Here is a 12,648-nt window from a genome sequence, read left to right on the forward strand (position 1 = left end):
ATTGTGCTTTAACTGTTAACATCTATCTGCACAAGACTTTACTAAAAATATTGTCTGACATTAGCCACTGAATTTCTCTGCTCGTTGAGTCACAGTTACCTTGGTTGTTTTTAATCTGTCGTCTGTTGTGGCTACACATTACTTCAATCTCAGTTGATTTCCTCTTCTTCTTGTCTTTTTTTTAAAAATAAATAATCAAAGTTTATAGCAACATTTTCTATTTAATTTTGTCCTTAAAAATAGAATTTTGTACAGATTTTCATTCAGTGAGTTAAAAGCTGCGTTGGCATGTGGTTTAATACTTCTCAGGGTTCCTTAAGAAAGAGCTTGCTTGTGCTGTGAAATGGTGAAATTAATTAGGGGCTGCAGGTGTAGGTGCTGAGCAGCCTATGGTACTGAAATGAAGGAGACTGATTGGGAGACAGAGAGTGCTGTGTTTGTCAGCTGATGTCCAAGGGCATCACTACACATTGCAGCCAGACCACTGTTGATTTGCACTTACACTGTGAAGGCCATTTGATGCTTATGCACACTGAACACAGCCTGCATATAACTAAACCGTCATCAGCTGTTATGTTGATATTGGATTAGTATTAATGGGGGTTCCTTATCAAGAGAATTTATACTTGTAAGAGCCATGTGGAGAAATTTATGTTTATTTTTACGTTATTCTTTGTTTGCTAGAATATTATTTAGTTCATCGTTGTGAGGTGCATGGTTTAACCACTAGGTGTAGCAGACAGTCGGGTGGAGGTGATACAGTTTTTTTGAGTGACCACAATCATACTATGGAAATATAATTCATTTCCACTAATTACTTTTTTTGTATCTTTGCCTTAAATTCTTAGTAAATCCTTTTCATTGAAGAACTTTGAGTTTGATGATTTTTTTTTTAGGTTTTTGTTTCAGAGTAAGAAATTGATTGAGACAAACGTACACTGATTGTCAAAATGCAGTTTTAGCTCAAGAAGTTTAATTCTTGATAAACTCAAAGATATTTAAAAAATGGGGAAAGCAGAAAGAGAAAAGATTTTTAAAAAAATACTGTGTGCCTCTGCAGGTCTCCAATTCATGGCCGTGGTCTGTTCTGCAAGAAAACCATTGACGCCGGAGAGATGGTCATTGAATACTCGGGAAATGTCATTCGGTCTGTTCTCACTGACAAGCGGGAGAAATATTATGATGGAAAGGTGAGGCCTTGGGAGCGAACTTTGTGTACGTGACTCAGAAACCATTGGGGAGCATCAATCATACAACCTGTGTCTTTTCTTTGCTCTAAGGGGATTGGCTGTTACATGTTTCGCATCGATGACTATGAGGTGGTAGATGCTACGGTGCACGGCAACGCTGCCCGCTTCATCAACCACTCCTGTGAGCCCAACTGCTACTCTCGGGTCATCACTGTGGACGGCCAGAAACACATCGTCATCTTTGCCTCCCGGCGCATCTACTGTGGTGAGGAGCTCACTTACGACTACAAGTTCCCTATTGAGGACGCCAGCAACAAGCTGCTCTGCAACTGCGGTGCGAAGAAGTGTCGGAAGTTCCTCAACTGATTGAGGACTTTAAAGAGGACTGTAAGTCTGCTGAGCAGCAGTGCCGAGGTGTTCTGAAGACGCCCCTGTCAGGGGTTTGTAGTGGCACTGACTTGATGCTAATTTTTTGTGTCTAGTTGACACAGGATCACAGCTGCCAACAGGGCACAAGCTTTGTCAGTGTGTCTGCTGCTGGTGTTTGGCAGAACACAGCAGAGACAGCGATCGTGGGTCATACTGTATATACAGGAAGGCCATTTTGGAGGAGGGGCCATTTGTATAAATTCCAACATGATGTGCCTCCTTTTTGTCTCATTTACATTTGGCATGGGAAGTTTCACCTTCAGAGGTGAGTTACGAAACAGTTTGAGCCGTCACGACATTGCAATATTAACTTTAATTTATGTGAATGATGAAATTACCCCTTCATAATTTCTTTTTTTTCTTTTTTTTTTTTACATTGGCCCATCCTCCTTAATTTTCTAGAAATATGTTATGGTCCACTAATGCTGAGATGTGAACATAGAGGGAAAAAAAAGATCAAAGAACTTGGTTCCATTTTACACCAAAGTGCAATTTGTTGAAGGGACTTGAAAGAGTGATTTTCCGAGAAAGAAAAATTAGAACCTTGTTAGATTTTCTCTCTTTTTTTTTATCTGAGTGTCAGCTGTTATTGATGCACATCTCCCTGTCTGAATGTGACCTGATGCCTTCAGAGTCGTGATTTAGAACCATCCCCTAACAAGGCTTTTTTAAGAGCTTGTAACACTGTAAATAAGAGCTGCTTGTGAACAGCAGCCTGACAAGAGCTGTACAGCTGGAAACACTAGGGGGAGCAGTGGCCACAGAGTGGAGGAGAGAGAAGAGAGACGAGGGGATTAGAAGTGTTGATTTGTTTAAAAAAAAAAAACAAAAAAAAAACAACAACAAAAGGTTATTTTTGGTCGTTCTTATAAAAGGTGATTTCTGTGGTTGAGGCCATCTGTCGTACTTCAACTGACTTTATGTCTGACAGCTTGGTAGCTACGTAGTCATGTTATTGATGGGATTCAGCCTCTGGCCTGAGCGAGCGAGGCAGCTAGAGATTCTGGTGGACTGACAGCCAAGGGACTGGAGAACCCTACTGACGTGCTTTAGTAGACGTATTTATAATTGATTTTTTAGAGCTGTGATCCAGAAGCAGCCGTGGAACTTACAGAAACAACTTGTAAGTTTGTGCATGCTGTTGTTATTCTCAAACTTTTGGTATTTACATAAGGTTGGAATTTTGAACCATGTTCCAAATTGCAGCAGCTAAGAGAACCAAACATCACGCCCTTGAATTGAATTTTCACACAGCTTGTTTTCTTCTTGGCCTGTTGTGATAACCATTAATATTGAAAATGTTTATTATTTTTTTTTTATTTGTATTGAGTCTTTTAAAGTCTTGTCTGTCATCTGTCTTTTTATTATGGACAGGGAAATATCATGCTTGCTTTTAAAAAACAGATGTAAATAGTGTATATTTTTCTACAAAAGAAAAGACTTAAAAAGCACTCACTAGTGAATAGCACTTAATGATGGTATTTATATTTTTAAAAAATCTTATTTATTTTATTGCCATTTTTGTAGGAAATAGAGGTTTACAAACACTAATGCTTGGTCTCTATGTTTTGTATTCCGCTGCCTTTTCCAAGTTGTTTTATTTTTCTTTTTTTTTTTTGTTGTTATTCTAAGTTTGTTTTTTTCTTTTTTAATTCGTAGCCTGAATGTTTTCTTTGATTCCAAAGACTGACACTGGTCTGTGGCTCGGTCCCCTTTTAGTTCAGTCCACCAGTAGCTCTTTTATCTATCCCAGGCCATTTGGTCAGAGCTGACAGTTTTTTCTTCATTGTTCTAGCTGGCAGTATGGCAGTTATGTGAACTATTATTATGCACTTGAGAGAGGTTAGATTGTTGATCCATAGCAGATATCTCCTCTCTCCAGCCTTATTGTCTCCACACCACATCAAGAATCCAGTCCGCTCACAGGTCGTATCGAAATGATTCGGTTTTTCTAATGTCACCAATCCTGCAATGAGTCTATGGGTTTTTTTAGACAACTGGCACGTGTAAAACCCTAGAAGAGTCCCATCAGTTTAAACACTTTTGTTCCTCTGCAGACTCGGTCTATAATAAAGAGGTGCCTTTATTTTAATGCTCCCAACAGCATTCGTCATACCTGAGCCATTCCGTTTATTTAAAAAAAGAAAAAGAAAAGGAAAAAAAAAACCCCTTCATCCTGGCGACTGCTCATCAGTGCTCACCAGCATTGCAGATCACTTTTTATTCTTTCATCCAGCCTCCTCGTGGTTTGCCTTAGTTTAAATAAGCATGCCTCTTCTTTCTTAAAAGCCTTCATGTCCCGGACCGGATATTTAATTAGACTGTTTAGACTGACTGATTCCACGTTGAGACTGAACTCAATTACTTTGTTTTTGTCCCTTTTAATTAATTTATTGCTGTCCACCCTTCACGCTGACTTCGTCATCACCTACAGGTCGTTGGCAGTTACTCCCATGCTGCTCCTTGCTGTTGTGAACTGAAACAAAAACACGACCCACATGTGGTTTGCACTTTAGCTGTGACACAGGCACTGATAAGACACGGGACAACTCCGCTCTTTCTCCAGACAGATAATGCAACTCCGATGCTGATACCACAAGCACAGATAGTCACTGAGAATACTTGTGTGAGTTTAGTGGCCCTGTTTGCTCAACTTGGATTGGTCTTGATGACTCCTGGAAGTGGTGTTTGAGGCTCTAGAAAAGTGCACTTGACTCTTTTTCTGCAACTAAGTGAAGGCAGGGACCACTCCAGCAGCCCTTTCCTTCCTGAAGGTGCAGTGTGTACGCACATCGGCTGTGCTTTTCCATTTAGGGCTCAAGATCAGACGCTGAGACCCCCCCTAACCCTAACTGACAGGTCGGCCTCGTGGTTGTACAGCTGCACCTACGTTGGGCTTGCTGGGTTCTGCTGCTAAGGTCAGCAATGAATGTATATTCCTCCTCCGCAACATCAGAATTGTGATGATACTTTGTCAGCTACGTTTTGTTTTTAGTTCTTGTGTCAACAGCCCGGGTAGATATGCAAGGCGCGTAGATAGTGACCTCACGCTGGGCAGCAGCAGCGGTTTCAGCGCTGGGAATAATACTGAAGTTTGAACAGCAGTGGCATTTCTGTCTGTAGGACAACTGGTTCTTACTGGGTTAGCTCAACACTTCACGTTAGCATCAGTGATAACACGTTTACTGATGCCAAGGGCTCTGTCTGCGACTCTCACTTGTCAAGATCCACTTCTAAATTTTCAGGGTCAGAAGGTTCAGTGAACAATAACTCGTTTGTTTCACTGTTTAACAGCATATATACAACAAGGAAATGGTCTCTGTTGTTTCTTTGGACTTCATTTTACCACGCCACACCAGTGGCCCTTCTCCGTCATTATCTGTAATTATACTATAAATACATAACAATATTATACGGAAACATGCATAGTAATTTCTTGTACTTTAGTATCTATACAATATATGGAATGGACAGACAAACTTAGTTACAGTAGCAAAACAGCAGATTTATAATGGTTAATAGCAATGTTTCAGTGTACTCTATAATGGTTTTGTGTTACAGTACTATCAGATGAAACTAACGTGCATCATTCTTTTGTATATTGATATCCAGTACCAATTTTGCTGTGCCTGTGAGTGTTACTTCATCAGCAAGGAACACTGCAGTTTTTCTTTTGATTTTCTTTCTGGAAAGGAACAGTTTTTATGTGATGAGAAATGTAACTGTATTAATGTGGTTGTGAACTTCTTGAAGTCAGCCATTATGTTTATCCCCCTGGTTGTTGTAGTGAATGTTTTTCTGTTGTTTTTTTTGTTGTTGTTGTTATTGTTGTTGTTTGTTTTGTTTTTGTTTTTTTTTCCTTTGTATGTTTTTAACAGGGACTTTTTAGGCGGCTTACTTGATGTGGTATAAATTAAGATTTTGGTTTGTGGAGACTGATCAGGAGTTTTTAAGATCCCACCGAAATGGCGCTTTTCATTTTGGGAAACCTCTCATGTCTCCCTGACCACCTCTCTCTCCTCTGAAGCTTTGGTTGTACTTATCATGTACTGTTTTTATAGAAAGTCATAATGCTGAGATAATGCTGATGTTGAAAACATTTAATTTATTTATTTTGTGCAACATCCACCGTGGATTGTTCTTTGACAAGTCAAGGATTGGGAGAGGTCGGGCGAGTACGTAACGTGTTTGTAATTTTCTAATTGTTTCTTATGTATAGAAGTTATCAGCCTATGATGGGATGTGGTGTCACGGAGGGAGTGGACGGTGGGACATGCAAAAAGAGGGATCACAGATCAGGAACAGGCTCGTTTCTTATGCCTTGAATATACCTTTGTCTTATCAATATTCCTCCTGCTCTCTGTAATAATGGTATCCATGAGTTCAACAGTCATATTCTCTCCCGTTTTAACAGTGTTCTTTCAATACACATCAACAAAATGAAGGAAAACCACCACAGTGAAAATGAACCACAAACTACTTGGTTGAATGTATAATTAGGAAACAAAGTTGTACATAGGTGTAAAAAGAAAAGTTTCTAATCATGTTTATTTTCTATGCACTTTTTTATTTAAGTGATAGTTTAAATAATAAACATGTCTCCTTTACTCTTTTTTTTGTGTCTCTTGCCTTGTTCACTGTTTGACTGGACAGCTTGAAACTTATTTTCACACTTGTGACATTTATCTCACAAGGTATATGTTATAACTCTTCCAGAGGTTTTCATCACATCACATGATCATTAAGATCAAATGCTTTTTGCTTTGTGGGGTCAAGACGGTCCCTGCTTGTACTTATTTTAACTGTAAAATCACAAACTGAATCTAGTCTGAAACAGACTTCAGAGTTCAACCACAAACTGCAATGTTGATCAGCAATCACATTTTGGCTGTTGAATTGTTAGGTACCCAACTGGTCCAAATTAACAGTAAGTCTTCCAGGCATAAGTTTATGGATTCTTACAGGAAATTAGTGTAACGGACCCAGAATGTGCTGAGCCTAGTGCTGCTAATTAAAAACATGTCTAAGCTCTTGTGTCTCCCTGCAGTTCCAGCTTAGTGCCTCCACAGGAGCCTGCTGAAACCCCTCCTCAGACCATGACTCAAACTCAAACGAAAGTCAGCTCTTGTTCACTCCCATAAAACCAGCATCTTTAGCATTAAATCACTAAGCAGACCCACATGTTCCATCAAAGCAGTTTCACTCTTTGTTCTTGCTGTGACCATACATGTAATGCAAAATGCCTCATTTGTAAACTGTTTTCACAATCAGTTATGCATTTCCAAACGCTTCAGTATGTGGTCACAGCAAAAAGACCGAATTAATTTTGATTGAATATTTTCTCTGCTGTATTCAAACTATTATTACAGTGGTTAGCAAATTGCAACCTGTGAGTCAATTCCAGCCCTCCAACAAAAATACTGTCTTAGTTTTTTTTAAAAACTTTTTTTTTTTTTGTTTAATGAGTACAAACATAGTCTGCTGTAACCTGATTAGCCCAAACTTGTCATTGTAAACAAAAGCCTTACAGGCTTTGTGATATATGCTAACATCATCATGCTAACTCACTGACAATGACAATGCTAACATGTTGATATTTACAGTGTATAATGTTTACCATGGTTTTGCTAGCATGCTAACATTTGCTAATTAGCACTAAACACAAAGTGGAGCTGAAGCTGAAGGGATTTTTTTTAAAATCATGAGTCAAAGTAATGAACAAATGCACAAAACAAACAAAACTGCTGAGATATTTTAGTCATGACCAAAGTGATAGACGACGGAGCGACGCTGCCAAACCATGCACCTGCTCAGCTAAAAAAAAAAAAAAGAAAAGAAAAAAGATTGTTGGATACGACCTGAAGAAAAAATAAAGAAAGAAAATCAACTTCATTTTGAATGAAAACAAAGAGGAAAACTTGGCCTGTGTTTCCACTGCACCCCAGTGCAAAGCTGAAAAACTTATATTCCCATGTTGGAATATAATTGCTGACTCCTGTATTATACAAAACAAAGTCCTGCTCCAAGGTTTCACCCTGTTTACAATCAGCTTTTTCTTATCTCACAGATTACACTCGATGGACCGTGCTTTCGCACCGATCTTCCGTCTCCAGTTCTGGCACAGCTCTGGTTCATCTGGGGTCTCTGCTGCATGATAACTGCAAAAACAAGTTTTTGTTGGCCTGATTTTAAAGAGGCTGTGGAATGTAACCAGAGCAAGTTTAGCATCCTTTGCCAAAAAGATATTAAGACTTCCTGCTTTATCAACTTCACACCGTCACTGAAGAACTACAGGGGAAAGAGGATTACTGTCAGGGAGTCTCGTCTGAGTGGAAGACTAACATTACTAGGTAGATGCTATCTCAATGGAACAAACTGCCTCATCTTGGAGGCGCATAAAAAAGAACTCCAAATTAAGAGAGAGAGAGAAGAATGTGTGAATGTTTATTCTTCTGTTTGTCTTAAGGTTAGCTGAAGTCTGTACTTGTCTCCTTTTACCTTTCTTTTCTGTCTTTCAGGACGGCTGTGTTTTTGTATACTAAAGCGATGAAGACGGCTCATTTTCAGCTGCAGTTCGTTGTGATGTCATTTGGCTTTTTCTGACCACAGCCCTCTGAACTTTCTGTGGTTGTGTCTTGGAGAGTTTCCCAAACACTGTTATGCAATCTCCCAAACATTTCTCCATTTATTATTCTCCCAATGACTTCTCTCATCCCCTTAAAATCCTGCATTTTGTACTGGTTTTGTCTCAGTTGTGTTTCAAAGTTGGAGATTTCTCCTTTATTTGTGCTGGATAAATATCGAATATTTTCCTCTATCCTCCCTGTTCTCCTTCTCTTTCTGTCTCCCCCCCCCCTCTCTCTCTCTCTTCTCCACCCTCAGTTCCTCCTCTCCCACCCACCCCAGTTTCTAATTGGATTTCATTACCATTTCCGTTCAGTTTTTCCCAGTCAGGTTGGGAGGAACAGATTTCACTGGATTCTCGTCGACACTCCACATCAGCAGCAGCAGCAGCAGCTTTTGAAGCCTTCACGACGCAATTCTGGTAAGTTTTGTTTTGTATTGTTATTTCCCCCCTCCGAATTGTCCACGAAAACTGTTGTTCAGTGTTTGAATTTCAGGTTACGCAGGTGAAATCTGTGTACTGACACTGTTACACTGTGTGTTGTGTAGCAGTGGAGGAAGGAGAATTCTTACTTACATAAAAGTCACAACAACACAGTAAAAGTCCTTACTTTGCATAAGTATTATCAGAAAAAGTAACAAAAGTAAAAGTAATCATTATGCAGCAGGATGGCCCCTGTCAGTGTTTTATTAAATATCATATATCTCAACTTAATTATTGTTACTGATAAATTCAGTAAATTCAGTGAAGTTTAAGATGTTAACGGTGTTGCTAGTTAAGATGGAGCTAGTTTTAACTACTAAGATTCCCGTTAAACTAACACTGAAATCCTAATCTTTGAGGTAAGAAGTAACTAAAGATGTCAGATACTTGTAATAGAATAAAAATAGTAAAAAAAACAAACAGAATGCATAAACAAAATAGAAGTATTTCACAATTACATGAGAAAATGTTCTTTGTTACAGTACTTTCAGCAACACATGGTGAAAATAAATGGGCAGCTTTTGCTTTAACAGCCTGATATTGTGTTACAGTAAATGTGGATAATATCAGTGCACTCCAGCTGGTCTTAAGGCAACGTGCCAAACTTTTGCAAGTGTCTGCTGGGACTCCTGATTTCTGTCTTACAGAGAAATCAGGTCTTTGAACTGCCAGGCCAATGATTAGATTCAGTTTCAGTGGTCTATAAACAGCACCCATCTTTTGTGCAGCTATTGAAAACATGTTTCCAATCATCTGAAGACTACTGAGGAGTGGCGGCAGACAGCTGTTCAGACTCAGTATTCGTCCTCTTGGCTGCTCTTCTCTTCTGCCAGGAATGCTGACATGCATTTCTTTCTCCCTCCTCCTTTTTTCTCACTCTTTCTGTCTGTTCTTTCTGTTCTGTTCTGGGCAAAACCTCCTAACCTTTCTCATCGCTGTCACACACCGGAAACGCTAAGTTTTTGTGAGGAAACCATAAAGCTGGAGTCTCGCATGAATCTGGTGGTGTTAGATAGCTGCAAGTCCTCCTGCTCAGCTCATCAGCTCAGTTTATGGTCCTGTGACGGCTGTCCTGCCCTCAGATACACAGACAGACAAGCCGGGCGACAGTCGAGACGAGCTGGTGTCTCTTGACCAAATGGTCTGCAGGAAAAACACTGTGAGCAACATTGCTGTAATACAAACACAGGGTCAGCTGAAGATTGAGGTTCACACATGAACAGGAAACTAAAGCAGACAAAGAATGAATTTGAGGATGAACCTTTTAACTTTTAAGTGTGTAGTTTCTGAGTGCGCCCTTCTGGTATTCAACATCTCATGAAATTTTTATTTTACACACCTGTTCAGAAACTAAGAGTGGCATGTTTTGTTTTGGAGATATGATTCATCATTAGTCCGGGAATAGCAAAAGCAAAAACGCTTTTCCGTTTGCTGAAAGAGTCATCTTTTACTTCTGCTCTTTTTTTTTTTGTCCCCCCACCACATTCTTTCATCGGAATAACATGTTGTTTTCATGAAGGTCTCAACCCATTATGTAAGGAAGCTAGTTGGAACCAAAAACTGCACTGCTGTTATTAAACACAAGTTCTACATGGGTGTGTCAGCTGCAGTTAAATCTTACCTGTGTGATGTCCAGTTTCAGTTTTACTTTCATTCAGATGTCTTTCTGAGAATACACATGACGAAACATGATTAAATATGTTTAAAACAGACACTGGTAAAGTAAGTAGTTTCTTAAAATTATACTGGCAGTTTTTGGGGACTAAATGTTTGACTCGTGACTCCAATCACAGTCACAGAACTGCCTTACATCAATTTGATTGATCCTCTTTGAGTGGATCTTAACTTAAACTTCAGTAACCCTGTGCCACGGTATGTTTGACAAGAAAAGGTAAACCGATTATACTCAAAGCCCTTCAATTATATTGTAAAATGCTCATTCCAGTGTGTTTACATATGCTATTCCCTGCTTCTGCAATCTGAAAATGTTTGATTCAAAGTTTATAGTGGCATATGTGGTGCACTTTTGTTTAATGGGACCACCATTATCCCATTGCATGTAGTCCACTTCAGACTTTGGTTTTACTCCCCTGCAGACTTGTTTGTGAACCATAATGTTCCCACACTCGCTCACTAAATTCTGTTTTTTTCTGTTTCTCTTTTCTCTCTCAGCCATGACCTCTCTCAGGCTGTTGCCCCTGCTGCACTCCCTCCTCGTCCTCCAAATCCATTTTTCCAACCAGTTAGAAGACAACAAGATCCCTCCCAGTCTGTGCACTGGTCACCCTGGCATCCCGGGCTCTCCTGGAGCTCACGGCAGTCCTGGTCAGCCAGGGAGAGACGGGAGGGACGGGAGGGATGCTGCTCCGGGGGAGAAAGGAGAGAAGGGGGACAGGGGAGACCAAGGTGCTCTGTTTGATTTGTTCATATGTGAGTGCGTGAAAAATGTCAGCAGCGGATGCTCAAGTCTGTGCTCCTCTTCCTCCTCAGGTGAGACAGGAGTGCGAGGCCTGACTGGGGACAGAGGTGACCCAGGAGAAAAAGGGGAGAGGGGCAAGCCAGGAGAGTGTGCAGTGGCCCCCAAATCGGCCTTCAGTGCCAAACTATCCGAGGGCCACAGTTTACCCCTCACTGTGGGCGACGTAGTCCTCTTCGACAAGATCATGCTCAACGAACAGGGCGACTACAGCTCAGAGACGGGACGCTTCACCTGCAAAGTCCCCGGAGTGTACTACTTTGCCGTCCACGCCACCGTCTACCGTGCCAGCCTCCAGTTTGACCTGATGAAAAACGCACACACTGTGGCATCTTATTTTCAGTTCTATGGCAACTGGCCAAAACCGGCATCTCTGTCAGGTGGCTCCCTGCTCCACCTCATTCCTGGTGACCAGGTGTGGGTCCAGATGGCTCTGTCAGAGTACAATGGATTTTACTCCAGCACCAAGACAGACAGCACCTTCACCGGCTTCTTGGTGTACTCAGACTGGAAAAACTCTGCTGTGTTTGCGTGAAATGTGCTCACGAACATAACAAAGTCATATCCCACTTTGGGAAATGAACCACAACCTTTTTTTTTTTGGTTATTGTCCTATTTCATTTTTTGAAATCTAAATTTCGGAATAAAGACTAGCGAATAAGGTGTGACGTGGTACATCTGTATTTGTGTAAGAAAAAACATACCAGACAATGTTACTTGAATGGCACATACCGTACTGGTGAAGTGTGAGGCACACACACGAGCAGTGATGTTTATTCACCGTCTGCTCTCCAGTTGCAGCCTTTAAACTGCTGTGACACTTAATTCTTGTAACAGATGTTGTGACGGTGGCCTCCAGCCAACTGCGGGCCACAAATTCAAACAGTTTCTATGCTATTATTGCACTTTTTTTCTTTTTTTCCTCATCAATGTCTGCAGAGCGAACATGAAAAAATGAATAAATCATCATAATTTTTAAAACACACGACTGGCATAGTTTTGACCATTCATACGCTTTCGCAGTGGGCACTTGCAGCGGTGGAAGAAGTACTCAGATACTTTGCTCAAGTAAAAATAAACTTTAAACTTCTACTTACATTTAAGAAAATGTACTTGAAGTATTTACATCGTTCAGAAAAAAATGCTCCTTTCAGTGATACACTGTGATATATATCACCATCAGATTATTAATACTGATGTACGAATATGTAGGCAGAATTTCACTGTAGGAGCTGGTGAAGGTGGAGCTACTTTTAACTAGTTTATATACAGTTTGGTATTGTAGTTCAGTGGTTTCCAGCCTCCAGGCCACAAGATAAATCTGAGGGTTTGTGAGATAATTTAAGAGACAGTTTCTTATATATGATTGTTTTACCTCACAGATCCTCGACATGTTAAACTATATGAGGAGCTTAGAGCTGCTAACAGCATCTGAAACATGACAA

The 12,648-nt window shown here is 40.3% G+C and overlaps 2 protein-coding genes across 5 annotated transcripts in view; both read left to right on the forward strand.

Moving 5' to 3' along the window:
- The window catches only part of kmt2a (lysine (K)-specific methyltransferase 2A), a 39,374-nt gene extending 33,148 nt beyond the window's left edge, over window positions 1–6,226 (forward strand). For all 4 annotated transcript variants that reach the window (XM_046389029.1, XM_046389032.1, XM_046389031.1 and 1 more), the window contains exons 33-34: window positions 1,061–1,190; window positions 1,281–6,226. In XM_046389029.1, coding sequence (XP_046244985.1) covers window positions 1,061–1,190; window positions 1,281–1,556 — 406 coding nt within the window. In that variant the 3' untranslated portion in view covers window positions 1,557–6,226. The remainder of the gene's footprint in view (window positions 1–1,060; window positions 1,191–1,280) is intronic.
- A 2,260-nt stretch (window positions 6,227–8,486) lies between these two features.
- Window positions 8,487–12,188, forward strand: c1qtnf5 (C1q and TNF related 5). The gene is made up of 3 exons (XM_046390204.1): window positions 8,487–8,664; window positions 10,900–11,133; window positions 11,218–12,188. The coding sequence occupies exons 2-3, from the start codon at window positions 10,902–10,904 to the stop codon at window positions 11,736–11,738; spliced, it is 753 nt and encodes a 250-aa protein (XP_046246160.1). The 5' UTR covers window positions 8,487–8,664; window positions 10,900–10,901; the 3' UTR covers window positions 11,739–12,188.
- Window positions 12,189–12,648: the final 460 nt, after the last annotated feature.

Source organism: Scatophagus argus, chromosome 5 (assembly GCF_020382885.2).
Source record: "Scatophagus argus isolate fScaArg1 chromosome 5, fScaArg1.pri, whole genome shotgun sequence".
Lineage (NCBI taxonomy): Eukaryota > Metazoa > Chordata > Actinopteri > Scatophagidae > Scatophagus > Scatophagus argus.